This window comes from Myxocyprinus asiaticus, chromosome 11 (assembly GCF_019703515.2).
Source record: "Myxocyprinus asiaticus isolate MX2 ecotype Aquarium Trade chromosome 11, UBuf_Myxa_2, whole genome shotgun sequence".
NCBI classification, from domain to species: Eukaryota; Metazoa; Chordata; class Actinopteri; order Cypriniformes; family Catostomidae; genus Myxocyprinus; species Myxocyprinus asiaticus.
Window position 1 is genome coordinate 21,751,494 of NC_059354.1, and position 22,038 is coordinate 21,773,531.

The 22,038-nt window shown below is 36.8% G+C and overlaps 1 protein-coding gene across 4 annotated transcripts in view; it reads right to left on the bottom strand.

Moving 5' to 3' along the window:
• Nucleotides 1-241: 241 nt before the first annotated feature.
• The window catches only part of LOC127447873 (ganglioside-induced differentiation-associated protein 2-like), a 30,027-nt gene continuing 8,230 nt past the window's right edge, over nt 242-22,038 (bottom strand). For 2 of the 4 annotated variants that reach the window (XM_051710031.1, XM_051710032.1), the window contains exons 8-14: nt 19,453-19,603; nt 18,784-18,860; nt 17,665-17,741; nt 16,673-16,812; nt 13,391-13,445; nt 12,637-12,780; nt 242-1,825 (exon numbers count right to left, since the gene is read on the bottom strand). In XM_051710031.1, coding sequence (XP_051565991.1) covers nt 1,784-1,825; nt 12,637-12,780; nt 13,391-13,445; nt 16,673-16,812; nt 17,665-17,741; nt 18,784-18,860; nt 19,453-19,603 — 686 coding nt within the window. In that variant the 3' untranslated portion in view covers nt 242-1,783. Of the gene's footprint in view, nt 1,826-7,852; nt 7,918-12,636; nt 12,781-13,390; nt 13,446-13,512; nt 13,563-16,672; nt 16,813-17,664; nt 17,742-18,783; nt 18,861-19,452; nt 19,604-22,038 lie in introns of those variants that run through there. The other 2 variants (XM_051710033.1, XM_051710034.1) reach the window with 2 other exon arrangements.

The window sequence follows — 22,038 nt, forward strand, 5'->3', positions numbered from 1 at the left end:
GTAACAGTGAGTATTTTAACGTTTTCGAAGTGGCCCCATTCACTTCGTAAGGGTAACCTCATTCCCATTGTAAGTGCATCACTATAACCCAGATTTTCACCTTTTTAAAGAGGGGCAAGTCAATGTTAATTTTTGTGGTAATCAATATTATGCCACAAATGCTGTAGATTACACTTAACTTGTATTGAACCCGGAATATTCCTTTTAACAAAATAATTTAATAATGACACCCAAACAATGATTAAGGGTAACATCCCACAATAAGATTTCTTTTATTGAAATAACACACTCTCCATCATCATGATTCATACATCATACTTCATTTAAAATGGTACAAAACATAGCATGTGATCACTGCACGGATGCAGTAAGGGCTGACTAAAACAAACCAGAATTAATAGTAACAGACAGTATTTGTTGTATCTACAGTTACACCATTTACTTCACTTAGAAAACAACTCTCGGTCTATGTGATTCCTTTGGCCATGCATGCAAATCTGCTTAACTTTTTAAGAGAGTAAAAACAAAACTGAAGTTCTACACGATTTTTAGTGTACATTGGGTGAAACAGCCAGTATTTAAAGAGCTACCCAAAAAAGAAAAAAACAACAACAACAACACTGACATATTGACAAAGACAGAAAAAAAGTACAAATGAAGTACCCTCCAGCTTTGAAACATATTATATGCTATGGTATTACTGATGCTGAGGATGAGAGACATTAGAATCACATAACTGTGTAATCATGGAACTAACAAAATGCTATGCCAGAGATCCTTCAAATGTAATATTATTAATTGGGTAAATTAAATCTAGATAGGGTTTTGTTGTCAAAGCACAAGAATCTGCAGTGATATTTTTGTTTAATGCCTTATATAAAAACGTAAATGTAGTAAAGGAATAGTTCACCCAAAAATGAAACTGACCTTAATGTCATTGGAGATATATTACAGAATGTCCAAGCTGCTCCTTCCCTGGTCACTATTCACTTTCATTGTAATTATTTTTCATACTATCAAAGTGAATAGTGACCAGCTACAGAGCAGCTTGGACATTCTGCTAGATAAATAATTCTGTGTTCCACAGTAGTCGGTCAGTCATACGGGTTTGGAATAACACGGGAGATGAAATGAATGAATTTGTATTTTTTGGGTTAACTATCCATTTAAGATAAAACCAAAGCTGGTGACCGCACAGACGTGGAATGAAATAAAACTACAGAACAGTGTAGACTTGAACGTTGTGTAGACGTTTCAACGAAGAGTAGGCTGTCAAATAATTGGACTGACAAGGCCAGGAGAAATTAAAAACAGCAGAAACCATAATGATTCCAGCCATTCACACAGATACAAAAGACGCTGGTACAAATGATTGGTTTAGCATGTTTGTTATGCATATTTCAAATTAATCTCTTTATCTACAAACACACACAGACACACACACACACATACCTTTTCCAATAAATCTTGGGTCAGATCAGCGGTTCCTTTTATGATGTTTTGGTTTCATCTAGGTCTCTGATATGTTCAGCAGATTTCAGCAGGTTGTGTTTAGACAGCATAATTTAATAGAGAATGTAGAGAATATCGACAGTCTCTTGAGTGTCATAGAGAAAACTCAGCTGCCCAGGAACAGCAGAGACACACCTTTGACTATGTCCACTTAAGCACCATGTCAGTCATGTCATCAGGGTGTGTGTCTGCCCAGTGCAGGGCTGTGTTGGGTTCAGCATACAGTGGCAGGTCCAATTAAACTCCTCTGGACTGGGTTTATCTGATACCATCATAAGCCTGAGGAGTGAGCCGTGTAATAGGGGTTGCTAACCTGAGAGAGGAGAGTGGACATTTATGAGTACAGTTGAATAAAGTCAAATAAACTGTAGAAGGGGTTGCATCTGAACATGAACTGAATGACAGGCACTAAAACACTTCAAAAAGCTGGAGGGGAATTGTCAAGGAGCCACAGTCACCACATCATTAGCCTAGGACATACCTCTATCCTAGAGACTTTCTAGACAATATGAATATATATATATATATATTTTTTTTTTTAAATCTCACAAGAGGTGAGATGCAAATATTTAGTAAAGATTGTGGTTTGTAGGATTTACTCGAGAAGAATGTGCAGTTTGCAAGGAATCCAAGAAACAAATCAGTACTTATGATCTGCAGGGAATTAACATGTGTCTGCTCTGATGACATGACTGATAATTCACTTTCAGAAGCTGAGGACAATCCAACTGGAAGCAACAGAGTTTCATACCTTCAGGTCAAATGAAAGCAAAAGGAGATTTAACTCATTCCAAGACTAGATTGTAGAAAACAAAACAGAACAAAATAAAACTCAAAACCCCCAAAATGACAAAACCTATCTACTATCAGTGAAAAGTTTGGACACGCTCGACTGAATTTGTTTTAATGGCTTTACTATTATTCTAAACTATGGATAAATAGTAATAATAATAAAGAACGAGTAGGTGTCCAAACTCTTTACTGGTAGTTTACCTGCAATGAGGTAAAAGTCAAAAGTAAAAACCCTTTAAGGGCCTTTTAAATGCTTTATGGAAAATTGACTGGGTTATCTGAGGTGACTGCAGCTGGACTTTCCATGGCAGTGCATCTGTTCATATGGGTTGAAAAAGAAGGCCAAGTGAAATTGCCATTAAAAGCTTACTCATACTGCTATTTCCCCTCCTGCCCATTAACTGACTGGGTAATCAAAGAATGACAGGAAATACTTGAGTAAGGTAGTCCAGGAGTGAATCCAAGTCTAAGGCATGGAGACCAAAAACACACGCTATATTGACATAATATATGAGGGTGATACGCTAACTGAAAAATGTTTTTTATCCATGCAAGTCACTTTCACATTCCAACAACTGAATATTCCTAAAAGATAACAATCTCTAGAAAGATTTCAAAGTCACAGTTTAAAGAAATAAGAGACAAAAGGAGAGTCCCAATGAGTTAAGCAGAACTAAAGAAAGGATTAAAGCCAATGGTTACAATAGAAATATCACAAGGGATATTCCATGTTGGCATACGTATAGTATCTAATGGCTGTTATGCTTTGACAATGCAAGATAGTTATTATAGTTTTAAATTTCTCAGAGTTTTTATTTCTAATTTTAATTTTCTATTGGCCCTTTTAAATAAGTTTAATTTTAGTTTCACCCTATGACTGTTAGTTTAATTGGTAACACCTTACAATAAGGTTCTATTCTTTAACATTACTTAACAGTATATTTTAAACAGCATATATAAGGTTAAAGTTCATTTATAAAAGGACTATTGTTCGTTAATGTTTGTTAATGGTGCATTAACTAATGTTAAATATACATCTTAATGTAAAAATATATTAATATATGTAGAAATTCACATTAACCCAGATTAATAAATGCTATAAAAGTATTGTTCATTGTTAGATCATGTAATTTGTGTTAACTGATGTTGATAAATACAACCTTATTGTAAAGTTTTACAGTTCCATTTTAGTTTTTATCAGTGTTTCTTAGTTTCAGTTTAGGATTTTCAGTATATAGAGGTTTTTATTTTTCATATTTAATGGCTGTCGAAGTTGATGCTTTTACGAATATCTTTATATGTTTAAAAGGAATATTCTGGGTTCAATACAAGTTAAGCTCAATCGACAGCATTTGTGACATACTGATTCCCATAAAAATTCATTTTGACTTGCCCCTCCTTTTCTTTTTTTAAAAAAACAAAAAAAAAGAAAAAATCTATTGCATTGAGGCACTTATAATGGAAGTGAATGGGGGCAATTTTTTAATGTTATAATACTCACTTTTTCAAAAGTGTAGCCACAAGACAAACAATATGCATGTAAACATGATTTTAGTGTGATAAATTCACTTACGAAGCTTTTCTGTGTAAAGTTATAACCAATTTTACAACTTTGTAGCCATGACAATGTAGTGTCAACAAACCCTAAAATGACTGTAAAAATGACAATTTAAACAACTTTACGGCTCAAATAATACATGATTTTTAACAGAAAATTTAATGTAAGTGCTTTATTAAAATTATAAGCTTCACGCTTCTGTGTTTAAACCCTCCAAAAATTGTCCCCATTAACTTCCATTGTAAGTGCCTCACTGTAACCTCGATTTTTGCTGTAAGGAAAAGGAGGGACGAGTCGAAATAAAAAATTTTGCATTATTTTTGATTGAGCTTAACTTGTATTGCACCCGGAATATAATTTCTCATGGTCGTCTACAATTATTGCTATCTACCTATTTTCAAATTTAGTGAAGTTGAGTAGTAAAGCTTTTTGATTTTACAATATACAGTGAATCAAAAACAAAACTTAATTTGTGGTCATTTATTTTAGTTTTGGAGTCATAAAAATGTCAAGTCAGCCAAGTCAAGTCATCTTTTTTGCATACACAATTTTAAAGCAGCTTTACAGAAAATTATGCTGTAATGTCTTAGAGTCCTTAATGAGCAGTTTCATTGAAACATCACTGTAAGTTCACTGAAAGCCTTTACAAAATTTGTCATTAGGCCCCCAGAGAGCAAGCCAGAGGCGAATGTGATAAGGAACTCCAAACTAAAAATGTTAAGAGGAAAAAAAAAAAAAAAGAAAAACAATTCTGGGACAAACCAGATTCAGCTGGGGAGCCAATTTTCCTCTGGCTTTACAGCATGAATATTATGCCAATATTAGTCAGCTATGTGTAGTGCAAATCATGTATTAACTGAGTAAACGGCGTACATTTTTGGTGGGAAATGTGTAAAACTTAAGGATAGTGATTGAACTGTAAGATTAATGATTAAGTTTCTTAAGTCCATCCCGAATTGACTGCGGAAATGCACATACAGTAGATGCAGTGTCCTTAGTTATTTGGATGATAAAGGCTTAATTTGGCAGTAATTTATTTTCTATGTATTTCATTTTAAGACAAATGATGCAAGCAGTGTTCAGAGAAGTGTTACTTGCTGTTCGATTAGATTGAAGTTGATAGCTGTTCATTTGCTATGTGTAGTCCATCCTAATTTTGCAAAAATGTATTTTAATTTGCAGTAGATTATACTTTCTTGTTAGTTTTAATATAGGTTAACAAAAATGTTTTCATTTAGCTTTTGTTAACAATAATAACACTGCAACACAGATCCTTTACAGTGAAAACTCCACCTGAAGACAATCAGCCTACATTTACACATCAACATAATTTTGTCACTCCAACAATGATTTGAAATGTCAGAGTTTGCTTATTATGTATTCAGTAGATTACAGCATAAGTACAAAGTGTCTTTCATGCAAATCAAATGCACACACCCAAACAATCTTTGGATAAAATTTGTTTCTAATTAAAGTCGATGCAATTCTGTGTACTCTGGTTCAGTGTACACATAAATACACACAAAATGCACCTGGTGCAGAGAAAAAGATCATCCATTTAACGCATTAGTGGGCAGATCGATTATTCACAGCTGCTTCACCTTTGTGTCTTCCATCCTCATTTCATTTAGAGGGATCAAAATGTGCAGCTGTAATTCTGTGCACTTTAAGTGTGATGTTCCCAGTCAAAGATGAACGGGGGAGATAAAAAAAAAATAAGAGAAAAATCGAGTGTTCAGGAGCATGTTCATGTTCACATATGTGCATGTGTGCTTGCAAATATAAAGGCCTCGGACCTGTGCACGCACACATACACACACACACGCACACGTAAACATACACATGCTCACGTACACGCACAAACTCTTTTAAGTATTACATACTTTTTCCACAGAGATTAACTTTATCTTACGCTGAACTGCATCCAACATCCATTCATCCATCCAACATTACCACACACGCGCGCACGTACACACACAAACTCTTTGAGTATTACATGCTTTCTTACATGTGCATGTTCACATATGTGCATGTGTGCTTGCAAACATAAAGGCCTCGGATCTGTGCACGTGCACATACACACACACGCACACGTACACACAAACACACACATGCTCATGTACAAGCACAAACTCTTTGAGTATTACATGCTTTCTTACATGTTTGTGTTCACATACACCGATCAGCCACAACATTAAAACCACCTGCCTAATATTGGGTAGATCCACCTCGTGCTGCCAAAACAGTGCCAACCTGCATGTCACAATAGCATTCTGAGATGCTATTCTTCTCACCATAATTGTACAGAGCGGTTATCTGAGTTACTGTAGACTTTTTTCAGGTCGAACCAGTCTGGCCATTCTCTGCTGACCTCTCTCATTAAGAAGGCATTTCCATCCACAGAACTGCCACTCACTGGATGTTTTTTGTTTTTGGCACCATTCTGAATAAATTCTAGAGATTGTAGCTAATTGAAAGAAAACAAGTTGGCAAAAAGATCTAATCCAATATTTGGTGATAATATAGCATAATGAGAGATTTATAAGCAATTTTTATAGGCCGGTCATTTTTGACCAGGAACACCACAAGTGTGACGTTGTGCCATTTTGTACTAAATAAAAGCATTTTAAAAAACCTTCATGGTTAAACATTAAAGCACACTAGTGTGATAAATAGTACAGAATATTTTCATATTTTATTTAATATTTCTAAAATTATCCACAAGTAATGCTTTTTTTCACTCAAAAACGGAGGTGCATAAGCTCAGGTTAATGAGGCCTATGATCAATAAGCTCCAAAAAGAAATACTAATTGAAAGAAAACAAGTTGACAAAAAGATCTAATCCAATATTTGGTGATAATATAGCATAACGAGAGATTTATAAGCAATTTTTAATAGGCCGGTCATTTATAACCAGGAACACCAAATTAGGAGAAAAAAAAAAAAATGTAACAGCACAAAGGGTTAAGATGAGGTCTGTGTGTGGGAACGCTGTGCTAACTGTAAAAAAAAAAAAAAAAAAAAATGGAATGGAATGTACATTATATGGCCAAAAGTCTGTGAACACCTTCTTTTAATTAACATGATTGGCTATTCCATTTATTCCAAAGAAAGCAAATCCTAATGCTACAGTATACAGTGTGATTTTATAGAATTGTGCACTTCCAAGTGTGTGGTAACAGTTTTGAGAGAGCACTTTTCTGTTTTGTTTTTTCTAAATCATGTACCAAGTCTGGTGTAGAAGAACTTAACTTGCCTGCACAAAGCCCAGACCTGAACCCCACTGAACACCTTTGGGATGAAGGGTCCATCACCCAACACCAGTGTCTGACCTCACTGATGCTCTTGGGTACGAAAGGGAGCAAATTCAAATTCATGCAGCTATATTCCAACAGCAAGTAGAAAGCCTTTTCAAAAGAGTGGAAGATGCTACAGCAGCAAAGAGTGAAATTAAATTTTATGTATAGGAATTTTGGTGTTCAGGTGTCCACAAAGTTTTGGCCATATAGTGTATTTCAATTTGTACATTTCCTAAAACTTGTATTATTATTTTTTTCATTTTAGGATATCAGCGCTTCAGCTATCAAAGTTAGGGTCTTAGACACTGAGCATCCACATTCAAGACAAGGCCTCCTTTAAAACATGCAGACATTTTGCAGATATTATTACAGGAAAATTAAGTAAATATTAAGAGATAAAGTAAATGTCAAAAAGCACTTTGTTGATTTTTGACATTAATTTAAATATCATGACTCTGGTTCCACTCTTCCTCAGGAGTTATTCATCAACATAAATCATCACATTTTAGATGTTGAAACTGTTCACCGTGATGATGATCAATACATTTCAAACACAGCAGACAAAGTCTGCAACTTGTCGTGTGTGGGGGAAAATCCTATCAGACCGAATGTACTTACTATTTGTTTTACTAAATTAAATCTGCAATGTAAGGTCTGCTAGAGACATGCACATGTTCAGATGTAAAGATTCTTATCTTGTACCTGAATTGCTTGTGTGCGGTGCAGTATTCTTAAAGATTCTTTGATTCAATTGGCTGATGGAAAAAAAAAAAAATCAGTTCTGAATTATTTTTAAATATTCTAGTAATATATACATTTAAAAATACATAGGGTAATTCTTTTTATTTTCCCCATAGAACTGAATGGGTAACTATGGTAACCAGGATTTATTTTCTCTCTCTCTCTCTCTCTCTCTCTCTCTCTCTACACACACACACACACACACACACACACACACACACACACACAAACACACACAGATAAAATTAGGATAAAAATATTAATATTGTCAGTCCATTGATATAACTGCAACATCGGCTGTGACACAAACCTTTTATTGCTTGCCAGAAAGCTTTGCAAGGATTAATTTCAAAAATTTCAATATTCATTTGACCACAACATTCTTCACGTTGATGGAAAAACAGTCAAATTGTCACATTATAACAGTATTATGAGATTCTGCAAGGCCAGACAACTCCAATCATAATTTGTCCTCTCACATGCACCAGTAACTCATTGAACTTAATTCTTTTAACATTTCCTTAACAGACACCCTAACCCATATAGCCAAACAAGTTAGTCATCATGAGAAATAAACATCAATGTTGTCTGTGCTAAGTCTGAGTGAGTGGCAGCACAGCTCTCAGATGGTTTCGTTTCACACGACTGAGACCTCTTTCAGTCTGTGAAAGGAAAGAGTTTCCTCCACCCATACTTAGGGACTTATATTTAACTGCTGACCCAAAGCATCTCCTTTCCAAAAGCCAAACACAATCCATTTCAAAATATAAAAGGACCTCATTAAAAACTAAAATAAAACCATAAAGAGTATTTCATATAGCAGCTTTACTAAATATAAAACAAAAAGCTAAGAAGGAAAACCAGTTTAGAAAAACAAAAAATGCTCGTGTTATTCATCGGTGGTAGGCTTTTAAGTAGAATTTGCAAAAAAATGGGTTGCGCATTTCGAATACCTTAAGCATTAACAGACAACCTTTGTACATGTTTCAGCAAAATTTATCACAGACATAATGTATTAACACAAAAACAGACAATACAAACACAAATGACGGAAGCCATTATCAGATTATTAGAGATGTGTTTTCCAACCATCTGAAGCCTGTCTTTAATCATTCAAAAACCTAATGCAACATTGTGCCTGGATGACATGCTAATGATGTTTTGAGATTGTGGGAAATTTATGTTACAGGAGTAGCTGCTTCTCTGTGAAAGTTGGCCGGAGGCTTTAATAATAAAATACAGCTTATCGAAAGTTAAATTCCCTTTTTGAAATTAACAATTTTGTATTGATTCCAAATACAAATTTAAACAAACAACACAAGAATACACGGAATCAACTTTTACCACCACCTGCCACCCAACATACATCCCAGTGATCAAACTTTAAATAACAACAGACACACATATAAACAAACATTCCAAAGAAAATACTCGATGACATAACAAAAACATATTCAATTAACCAACATAAAAGAAAAAGGGTTCCACATATAATTTTTAATAAAACTCATCTCTCTCCACTGCTCCTCCCTGGCAACCTTCTAAGAAGGCCATATAATTGCCCCACTTCTTCCCAAATGCACCCAAACTGCCCAGCTGTCTATGTGCCATCTCTTAGAACGCCGCCACTCTGCCCAGCTCGGTGCACCACTCATAAGATGAGGGCGCGTTAGCCGACTTCCATCCCCTTAGCATTACCTGCCTGCCGATCATCACACTGGTAAGGACCCAGCTCGTTACATGTTTATTCATTATATTAAAACCTGCCCCATCATCCAAAATACAAAGTCTGGGGCAAAATAAGATCCGAGTGCCCTAGACCTCACAAACAAAATTAGGAACCTTCGACCAAAACGCTTGAATCTTACTACAGGACCAAAAAACATGGGCTATGTCCCCATTCTCCAACTGGCATTGCCAGCAAGTTGGTGTGTCTTTAAGGCCAAGCCTATACAATCTGGAGGGAGTCCAATAAAAATGATGCAGAATCTTAAATTGAATGAGGCGCACCCTTGCATCTCTAGATGCAGACTAAGTTTTTTTTAAATTTTACCCCATTCTCCATCTTCCAGTACTAAATTCAAGTCTCTCTCCCATAACTTCTTAAGAGATTTTAAAAGCCCATCCCCTAAACTCTGAATTAGCCAGGAATAGTAGACTGAAGCCTCGTGAACCTTTCCAAAAGCAGTAAGCACCATATCAATAGTGTCTGCTTTAGGGGGCTGCGTACTACACCCAAAGATGGTGCAAAGTAGATGGCGCAGCTGTAAGTACCTGAAGAATTGAGATCTGGGAATCCCAAACCGCTGTATAATATTTTCAAAAGATCTCAATGCTCCATTTTCATACAGGTCACCCAGATTAACAACTCCCTTCTCAATCCATTCTGTCCAGCAGAAAGGGGACTTGTTAATGCACAATTTAGGGTTTAACCAAATACTTGCGGCAATGTTCAGGTAAATGTCCGAATTGAACACGTGGGAAACTTTTGTCCACACTAAATGCATGTGCGAGATAACGGGATGTGTCTTCTCCGGGCAGCTTGGTAGAAAGAATTTGCAATGGCAAGATAGGGGCAAGAACCTCCTATTCAATAAAGAGCCATGGAGGAGCTCTCTCAGGTGGAAGCGACCAATGCATCAAAAGTATGAGATCAAAAGCATAATAGTAAAACAAAATCTTGGGGAGACCTAACCCACCTTTATCAATTGGCCTGTGTAACTTGTTACAATTGCATCTGAGGATGTTTACCATTCCAGATAAAAGATTTAGCAATACTATCAAATTGTTTAAAATAAAAGAGGGGAACTTCAGTGGGGAGAGACTGTAGTAGGTAGTTGAATTTTGGAATACAATACATTTTTATAACATTCTAGTCATAGATAAATGTAGTGAAGCCCACCTGTCCACATCGCTCGAAACATTTTTTATTAAAGGGTCAAAATTAACTGACTAAATCACATACATTTGCTGGGAATAAAATAACCAAATACTTAATGCCCTGTATGGGCCACTGAAAGGCGCCCGGCTGAAAAGCCGTTACCGGGCAGTACGCTGTCAGATCCAAAGCTTCGGATTTAGACCAATTAACTCTGTATCCTGAGAACTTAAAAAAGGAATTAATAATTCTGTGGAGGCAAGGCATATATCTAGTAGGGTCAGAAACGAATAATAAAATATCATCTGCGTAAGGCAAAAGCTTATGCGCCACAACCCCCGCCACCACCCCTGGAAAATCATCTTCCCTTCTTATCACGGCTGCTAATGGTTCCAGGGCAAGACAGAACAATAATGGGGAAAGAGTAGCCATCCAGAGTAAAATAATCTGAAATTAATCCATTTGTTTGTACCGCTGTTACCAGGTGTCTATAAAGCAACTTAATCCATCCAATAAAAGTATTCCCGAACCCGTATATTTCCAAAATCTTAAAAAGATAATCCATATTCTACCACATCGAACGCCTTTTCGCTGTCAAGTCGCCATCAAGCATTATTAATATCAATGGCCATGGTAAAAATTTCACCACCAGCAGATTTCACTGAGGGAATGTTGGCAAAAACTCTCTCTGCTTTATATATCTAGCCAAAAGCTTCCCTGCTTTGTCCCCCGACTCAAAGTATGACTGTCTTGCCCTGAACAGCCAAAACTCCACCTTCTGTAACAAAATAGTATTATATCTATATTTCAATTGGGTCAATTCTCTGAGTCCATCAGATGACATTCGGCACTTCAGCTCTGCCTCTGCACTTTTAATATTCCCTTCCAACTCCACGAGTTCTCGTGCTTTGGACTTTTTGATGAATGAGGCATACTGTATGATCCGACCCCTAAGAACTGCCTTAAGTGCCTCCCAAGCCACGCCCACAGAGGATACTGAGGACCAGTTGGTCTCCATATACACATTGATTTCAGCCTTTAACATTTGTTGGAATTCAGGATTTTGCAGAAGGGATACATTAAAGCGGCAACTATATGATTTCTTTTTCACCTCCTAACTCAGGGCGTGATCTGAGACTAAAATGTTTCCAATTGAGCAATCCACAACAGATGAAATGAGGGACTTTCTATTCTAGAATACATTTTATGGACTGATGAAAAAAATTGAGTCCCTACCAGATGGGTTCAAAAGTCTCAAAATATCTGTAAGACCAAGATTTTTACACATCCTGTAAAGCGTCAGTGTTGCTCTAGGGGGCTTGCGCACTTTTGCGTCACTATGATCAAGGACTGAGTCCATCAAAAGATTAAAGTCTTCTCCCAATAGGGGTGCCAATAGCTTGCAACATCCCTTCAAGATCTATAAAAAAGCCCTGATCATCAGCGTTAGGTGTAGATATTAGCCAAAAATCAACCTTTCCACCTGAATTTCTGCTAAAACAATAATGACTCCCCTGCTCTTACTTGAGCCAGCACTAAAGAAAACATGTCCACCCCAAATCTTCCCAAATTCTTCAGCTTCCTGCGGGGAAAGATGCGTTTCTTGAAGAAATACAATATCATGTTTCTTACGTTTAAGAAAAGAAATAACCTTCCTTTTTTTATGGGGTGCCCCAACCCATTCACATTCCACGTGGAAAGATTATAAAGACCACATTCCAACATTAGTGCAATCAAAGCCCGAACTTCCCCCCGAACCAAACAAACAGAAAAAAGAAAACTTATAATAAACTTCCTTTACCTACTTTAAAATTATTGTCCATAGACTGTGTATATCACAGGGCTGAAAACTCACCTGTGTGTCAAAATCCAGAACAAAAGGAGGGATGTCAATCTGATCGGGCAGGATACAGGTGAAGAGCTGTTGGAGGTTCTCTATGTGATGGACTTTCTCTTTAAGGCCTGATACACTGAACGTTGTGAAGAACCACGTGGACACCTGATGGGAATTGCAAATAAAAGCCCTTAGAAGGACTGAGATGGCACTTTCCACAAGAAGGGTACAAAATAGTGCTTGAAATAAATTTTTATTTCCTATTTAACAAAGGGTCAGTGAAAGGAGGTGCTAAACTTTCAGAAAATATTGTTCATCCACCTCACAAGGTCAAACTTTTAAAACGAACAATTATCTTACACTTAATTGCAGGGGTTCCTCTACATTTGAAGAGCACACAGCATAATTGTTGAATAATTGTACAAATGAAAGCAAAGCCTGGCAGAGGCAACACACACTCATGAGCACTTCAATTACCTGAATAGCTTTTGTGGAACACTATGGAGCACTTAGTCGAGACACATTATGAATCTCAGTGTGGTCTCAGAGATGCCTTTGTAAAGATTCAATTACACAGAGTTGTACAGAGTCTTAAGTCAATGTGAAACATATGGAGCTGACCACTGTGAATCAGACCATAGGCTTGTATGAGTTTTGAAAAAGAAAAAAACAAACAAAGAAAACCCCGCTTTAACAGTGCTGCTCGAAACTAGATGAACATCTTGTGCTGCCTTTAATGGACTCACATCTGAGCTGTTGAATTGACTGCATTTACCTTTGAGCGGAACGTTGGGTGAACAAAGTAGATAGCTCTCAGGTTTTTCTTAAACCTAAAACACAAAGGAAAATTTGAAATGGTTTTCTAAACCTTATCAACACATCCAATAAGTTACTTACTACACAAATGGTGAATTCCTCTGGTGCGTTGGGTTTTGGAAGGATTATTGCTTTAACAAAAACAAAAAAACCCATTAGAAAGAAAAGTACAGCAGTTTAAAACAAGGGCGCATATTTTAAGAACGAGCAAAAGTCAGTGAGTTGATGCCAGCAGGGCAACCGTGTCCAAACCGCACACTGTTGTCCAAAACATACAGAGGGATAGAGATCTGGACAACTGGCTGGCTAGAAGCAGAGGGGAGTTCAGAAAACGTGTCCATCTCCCTCTTTCCAACGATGGACGCACCCTATTTTGTCCAAACCCATAAGTAAGGGTCATAGGGAGTGATGGTATCAGTGGCCAGCTGAGTTATAAACATCACTCAGACTGCTAACAGACGCTGGTTTAGCATGGGGGAAAGCGAAGCCTTGCTACCATAGTTACTCATACATTCCTATGAGAAAAAAAAACAACGAAAAATATGACGAAAAGCTTGTGTAGTTTTTTACACTTCAAACAATGCCAAAAAAAAAAAAAAAAACTTCTATTTTTATTGCCCACCAACTGACAGAAATAGAAGCCTTAAGAAGAGCACTGTGTCTGCAGTTGACCATATGCTGGATATGTGCTTTAATGTATATGGGAAACATCGGAGCAGATTCAAGACTAAATCGATTATCATATCATAATAACAGCGGTTCCAGCAGAGACATGATGAGTTAACACCAGAAAACGAGAAATGAGAAAACGTCACATGATCGAAGTGGAGCGCTGCTTATTGTTTTTCCAAGCATTAATCAATCAAACATATCTAAAAGGATGTATTTCTCTGTAAATTTGGTTTGGCAAAGTATTTAGTAAATGGGGTTTCTGTTGAAGTTGCTGTGAAACGTGAAATTTGAGCTATTTTATGTGCATTGTCATTTCATTAATCATCAATCATATTAAAAGGTATAAATAAAATGTTTTAAGATACCAATCGAATGACAAAATATTAACGTGACAGTCATAAAATGTAAACTTCTGTTTTGGGGAGGCCTGGCGCTGCTGAGCAGCGCCAGCGACTTTATGGCTCAATAGCTTGCAGCCGCAGTGCTCTTCTTTGGGCTTCTATTTCTGTCAGTTGGCAGGCAATAAAAATTAGTTTCGGGTTTTTTGGCATTGTTTGAAGTGCAAAAAAACTACACAATAGCTTTTCATGCTGTTTTTTGTTGTTAAAAATAGCCAAATCTATTGGATATTTCTCCCCGTTTATCTCATAGGAATGTATGAGTAACCATGGTAACAGCGCTTTGCTTTCCCCCACGAGTGGGTGGGGCCTCCTTGCCGACTAAATCGATGTTGCTTGAAAAAGCCAACATACTGTTATTATATGTTCTTGGTTTAGGTTTTTTTTCAAAATCCCCAAAACAAGACCAAAATTATCAATTGCAAATACTCCTAGAGCTTTGAAGCTACATCCTCCAAACAGACCTTCAAGTTCAGAACATTCTGATATAGCATGCTGTATCTTTTCTAACTGATCGGACAATCGGAAAATCCCAAAAATCCATAGACTTACATTGACAGACTTTTTTTTTTTTTTTTAAATGGTCCAAGATTCTGTCTATCTACCATATGGGTTATCTCTCTAAATTTAGGGCCAGTGAAACCTTCGAACTGCAAGCTTTTAAAGCTTACATTTTCAGACAAGTCTTCACAATGTTACCTATATAGTTAAGGTTTTGAATTAAGTTTTTATTTTCATTTTATTTTCAATTTGTCCATTGAATTTAGTTTATGTTAATTTTCTCTTCTACTGTTTAGTTTTTGTTTTGTTTTTTCAGGATATTTACATTTAGTTTTTCATGTTAGTTTTCGTAATTAGGGTCTGCCAAAGTTAATGCTTTAACTGATACTATTTAAATATGTTTATGGCATTAAATTTCTCAGGGCTGTCTAATGTTATTTGCCATTTAGAGGCATTTTCATGTTTTGAAGGTTTCAAATTTTCTAATGTAATTTGTATAAAAAAGAAATAAAACTAAAATTAACTTGTGGTCATTTTTATTTTATTTTAGTTAGTGTATGGGTCATGAAAATGAATCAGTTTTTCATGCACTATCATTAGTTTAATGATACTAACACTGGCCCTGGTGATACCTGATAATCAATGACATGAGTCAAACCGGCCTGGGGTTCAGAGGTCTGAGTCACACTGATCATCACAATCTACGGAAAGTGTGAGGGACTGGAGCTGGAGAGCATTTCTGCTTTTTAATTCAAGACTGTGGTTTCCTCTGCCTGTGTGCTGAGAGTGTCCCCCAAATACATGATGAATGTCTGACCTCACAATCACCTCCTACAGATACGACTTTCAACAAAGACTCAAACTCCTCTTCTATGCCAGGAAACTGCAACCATGAGGTTTATTGAGGACTGTTCAATTGAAATAATAATCCTTTCCTTAATACACAATCATGATGCTATGCAATTTAATCCTATAACGATACATCCATTAGGTGTTTGTAGGCCTCTGGTGGTGGTTTGGTCATTTTCTCAGTTGGCTGTGCAAGAGGAGAACACAGAGACCTCAGTTCTCTGCAGATTTACTAAGTGTCAAGGCCAATCACTCTCAATGTTCCAACCCTGATAACAAGTATCCCCCTCAACATTTTATGTAACGTTTCTGAGTGGAAACAGCATCCTTTCAGCTCTTCTGAGCATCAATTTAAAGAGTGTTACTCTATGGGTAGTAGGTAATACAGAGGAAACATGACTCAGCATTGCATGGTCTTTTTTAAATGGTGCTTTCCAAGCTTGTCATATCCTACAACAGACAGTGCAGCAGGGTTGAGCTGATCTGTATAAATCTTTATGACACAAAGAACAGGAAGCTTGAGACAGACATTCCCCTGTGATTCTCACAACATATGTGGTGTGGTTTGGCTACATTTGGGTTTAGGCAGATAGTATTGTTTGGCAAAAGAAGACCATAAAAGCTCAAATCTGCACCATTGCGCCAGCATTTCTATGAAACTCTGATTAGCTTTTCCATGAGTATCAGAGATTTATGTTTGTAAAGACTACATGAGCCAAGAACTGAGAGTCAAGCCATCTCTAAACCCTTGTACGGTCCTAGGGAGGAGGAAATGTGGGTGGTTTAAAGTATCCCTATAATGGAACAGAAAGAGCTCTTACTTGGCATCCACGATGTCATAGAGCTTCTTGAGGAAGTCGGTGTCAAGGTGGTTGTGCTCAGCAGTGAGTGTGTGGAAATACACCATCACATACTCCTTCACTGTGATATGGTCCATCACATGGATGAAATACAGTAAAGCCTAATCCACACACACACATAACCCAGTATAAGCATAAATGAAGATTATTTTTATTTATTTTATTTGTCCTTTATTTATCCAGGAATAAAACTCACTGAGATTAAAAATCTCTTTTACAGAAGTGTCCAGCCCAAAATAGGCAGCCATAGAAGTTTACAGTTTTAAATAACATAAAACAGTTGTTAAAATGTTTTCTTTTTTTTTAAATAAAAAATAAAAGAAATTTAAATTTGTATACATTTTTAACAAAAAATTGCATTATTTCAGAGATATCAACAAAGGACATTATGGGGCGTAAAACTTAAAATAGAGCACTATTTTTAATTCAAATAAACAAAATAAATTAACAAATTGTGCAACAAAAATGGCCTAATTTTACCAAATTTATTTAAATAAGCATTATGAAATACAGGGATCTTCAACCTTCATCAGGTCAAGGTGATATATAGATTCATATACTTCTTTAATTTTACTTATTTTTAATGAGGTGGGACAATTCTTAGACTTGAATGTTTTTTTGATAAATGCATTGACTTTTTTCACAAAAAATTGTTTGAAATCATACAATAATTGGCTGATGCCCTGCAGTACTTCTACAACCCCCCTGGTTTAATATATTTTATTTATTTATTTTAAATAACAGTATAAATATCTAAATAAACTCTGGAGCTAAACATTTTTTAAAATGCTTATTTTGACAAATCTGGCAAAATTCACTGAATTTTTTTTTTTTTTAACATGCTTTATGTTAGCTGCCCCATAAGATGTTCAATAGAGGGCAACTGATGAATTGGACATTACTGCCATACACTGAGCATGACATAATAGAAGTATAATAATTTTCTCTTTTACCTTCTCCATATCAATGACTGTAACTGGAATATTCCTTCCGACAACAACCATGACTGTCCTGCCACAAATATCGACACCTAAGAACAAGAAACAAATCATCACGACACACCCTGGACTACATTACAGAAGGACGTTTCTTTGGTCTGACAGGCTGCCGAGTCTCCAACCCTAATCCAGCCTCAAAGGCTGGGCAGACTGTCAGGCAATATGCAGAACACCTTTATCCAATGTGTTTCCTCCACTGACATCCTTCTCTTATACAGCACACTTGAACATACTCGTTACACTTTTCAATCTCGCCCGGTTAAATGAACTTATCTTGCAGAACTGCGAGTTTAAATTAGGTTATATATATTTTAAATTCATGTTTTGCAGTATATTATGAGAAACATCGAAGTGTGTAGCCAGATGATTTCATATAGTCCATTCTTATGTGGCATTGTTTGCATGCTTGCTGAGGTATACAAGAAGAAAGCCTGCCCCCCATTGGTAAAAAAAGAAACAATGTCATTTAGATATTCAGTGTGAGGGTTAGATATTCAGTCTGACCAAAAGTATTTCCCCTTGGTTTGCTTCAATTATGATTAACAGTAGAATTCAATTATTTAAACGGCACTAATGTCCCTGCTTTTAATGGACATAATGTGTACAGACTGTGGTAAAATGTCATTAGGTAGCTGGTTTTGAACTCAGTAGGAGAGTTAACAAACAAGCTTTGATGCTATCTGAGCTAAGCAACATAAAGGTGATGATGATGATCATGAATACAAATCAACACAACAAACGTTACTTTGGTGGTTATTTTTGATCCTGAAATTGAGAAACAAGAGAAATAGATTACAGAACCCCCTGATGTTGCGCTCAATGAGGTGGAACAAAGGTTTCCTGCCCAAAGTGCAAACACACAGATGGAGAGAGCACAAAGTCCACATGTGCATAGCTATAAACAGAGAGACAGCAACAAATGAGCATGTGCTAAAGAATGTGTGAGAGATGAAACAGACAAACAGACAAACTACTTCAAAGCACCTCAAACTACTACAGGATCACCGACATGCAGTAACATATACTTACAACATACAAGAAACCCACAAAAATATTTAAGCGAGATCAACTGACCAGTTTGATATAGTGCCTTTAACGCTGCTATGTCTGACAGGTCCTCTGCTCGAGCTCTGCACAGCCAGCGGTTATAACTGTAAAGAGATATTAAACAACATTAGATCTAAGCTCCTAACAATGATGTAAAAAATCTGTTATTAAACAGAACGCTGGAAAAAATATGCGTTCAGCAATTTTGCTGAAACAAAAATGCCTGTAATCAGTAAAGATAACTACAAATGAGATCATAAAACATGGCTCATAGTTGTTAGGATAACTGCAATAGGCTCAAATAGGCTCAATAGGCTCCAAGCTAGAAGTGTCCCAGTTTTAACCAATCGAAACCAGTTTCTGCCAGATACCATAAGGTGATATAGAGCATCATATGAAACATGAGTAGAATGAATTTCTGTGTAAATCATTCGTAAAACCATTGCTATGTAAAGTGTTGCATTTAATTCAATGGGACAAATTACATGCACACATACACCAAAATTTGTTCTGACTGTGTTTCAAGAAATAGGCCAATTATTTATATCTGTAGTAACAATGGTATTTTGCTGGAAATTGTTACATCATGGCAAAATTCTTTAAGAGGTTTGATTGGAGAATCTGAAAGTTGGCAAGTAAAACAAGTTTCTTTTTTTTAAAAAGGTAACAATATAATGATACAATTAGAGCTCCTACTTTCTTTGGTGCTGTTTCTGCTGGGCTGCTTCAGACAGTTGACCCTGAAGGATGAGTTTACGCTGCTTATCCACGTCCCCTTCCATACGAGCAAACGCGTGACTTCCTACAAGCCCCAGGTCTGACTCCAGTGAGTCATCCACAGAATTATCTGTCGAAAATTACATTAACATCACTATTATGTACTTATTAGCTCATATTAGTACACTACACTGAGTTCTGGATTTAACAAGAAAACCAAAACCAATGGGGCATAAAAGTGTACTGAAGCACAAATGCTTTTGCTGTGAAAAATAATAAAATATATTCTCATGCACTTGGAATGGACATTACATTAATGGACATTATAGTTCAATGAGCACTACACCATGGAACATGCCACAAGGCCTGACCTCCCACCAGGGGCGTAAGGGGGCAAGTGCAACCCCCCCTAATGTGCAAGCCAAATCTATGTCCTTGCCTCCCACCCTCAATCAGAGCTGGGAAAGCCAGTGGTGTGTGATGTACAGAAAAAAAAAAAGAAGAAGAATACCAGTTCAAACAGACAAACACAACTTTCTTCATTTACTAAGCTCAACCACATGAATTCAGTTCGGTCTATGAATGAGATTGAGACAGAACTGAAAAAACAAAAACAAAACAACATCTTTTACATGTAACAGGTACTTTAAACAAGAGCATTATGGCCAGTCATCTAAAAACAGGGCACACAAATCTAAAAGAGACATCACCAGGACTCAATTAGACACTGATGGACATGAAAGGAACTGGACAGGAAAAAACTGGAGAGAGCAGATTAGGCAAGTATGTTAATTGAGGCATGATTGGAACCCTGAAACACCTACATGCTTCGGGAGACTAATCCATAAGAACTGGGCTCTATTAGAGAAGGTCTAGTCACCTGCTGTCTTTAATATTACTTTCAGAATGACAAGCAGGCCTGCATCACATGATTAAAGGGTACTTATGGGGACAAGGGCTTGAGAAGATCAGCCAGGTTTTGGAGCATTAAAAGTACATCTTTAACATCTTTCAGAGTGATTGTAAAGGAACAAGCACTTCTGCTTCCCATCAAGACATTCAGCAGGGTTTTGGACCAATTAAAAATTGCATTACGTAATGTGACGGAACAATTAAACAGTAAATCAGAGCAATAATACAACCAAGGTGACAAAGTTGTATATAGTTTTCGGTACTGCAGACCACGTGCTTTGCGAAGGGGCCTAACACTGAACCTTGTGGGACACCATTCCTCAGAATGTTAACATCAAAAATTGTCACCCATATGAACCACATTTTAACTGTACCATTAATTTCATTGCATTGTGGAAGTCTGAGAGCTGTTGTGCCACATTTCAGGATATGAAGAGGTAAAATTTCTTAAAGGCAAAGTGCATAATTTTTGGGATGTTAAAATCCTTTCTTCTATCCCAGCATAATATGCAGAGACAACTATAAGTAAGCCAATTTTCTTAGAAATAAGTAAACTCTGTGGCTAAAAGCATTGCTCTGTTTGTTTGAGCATCCAACAATTTCAACACATAAATATTGGTTTGCCAGTGGCGTGAGTTTGGGGTGGGACTATTTAGCTGCTTTTCCATCATCGGGCCAAACAGTTCTCATTGCAAAATCATATCGTTTTGTGCCGATCCGGGACAGTTGGCGTGGTTACGGTTTCTTTTTTCACTGTGGTGCGGTAAAACCAGGAGAATGTACTTCACAGATCTGTCTGTTGGCGACGGCATGAGAGGTTAACATTGGAGCAAGTATGGCACGCTATGGAGAAAAGACATGGACCATGTCGCAAAAAGGAAAGTAAAGAAAAAAAGGCGAGAGGTTTACCATCATTTGCTGAGGGCATGTGTATGCCACCGGACATGAACAGGCAAAAGGTTAAAGTTCCCAGACTAGATAAAAAGATATTTATTGATGAAATATAAGTATTATATGTAAATGGTAAATGAGAATGTACAGTATTGATGTAATTTGTGTTTAAATGAGCTAGTATTCTACTTCCCTGATGAAAAAGGTGTGTAGAAAAATAAATGTAGATACACTAAACGAGTTGCCATGTACTAAACCCATTCCACCAGCACGTTTGAATATGGTTAGCTAACCGTGCCGAGAATTCCGGGCCTATAATGGTTTATAATCGTGCCATACTGAGCCGTGCTCAAGTGGAAATGCTACTGTAAGTGTTCTGTACCGTGCTCTGAACCGTTCGGCCCAATGGTGGAAAAGTGGCTTTTATTTCTCTAGCAAATAGGAGACAATGGGTGCTGTGTGTGTGTGGTGAACAGTTCTGTTTAAAAAGTATTATTTTGGCACTTCATCTTAGAGGGATAATGTTTGTTCCGATCAAGGTTTGCTGTCATGTTGAGTGGCTTAAGCAAAGATCCAGAAGGAAAACTGATAAGGCAGAATTAAGAATGATCTTAACTTGGAATGAACCTTTTTTTAGTAGTTCAGTTGGTAACAGATCTTGGGCTGCCATTCCATATCCTGGACTAAAGCATCCAAAGGCAAGCAGGGAAGAGTAGTGTGTTTATTTAGACAGGGCCTGGCTTTTGCTTAGTGTGTTTGAGT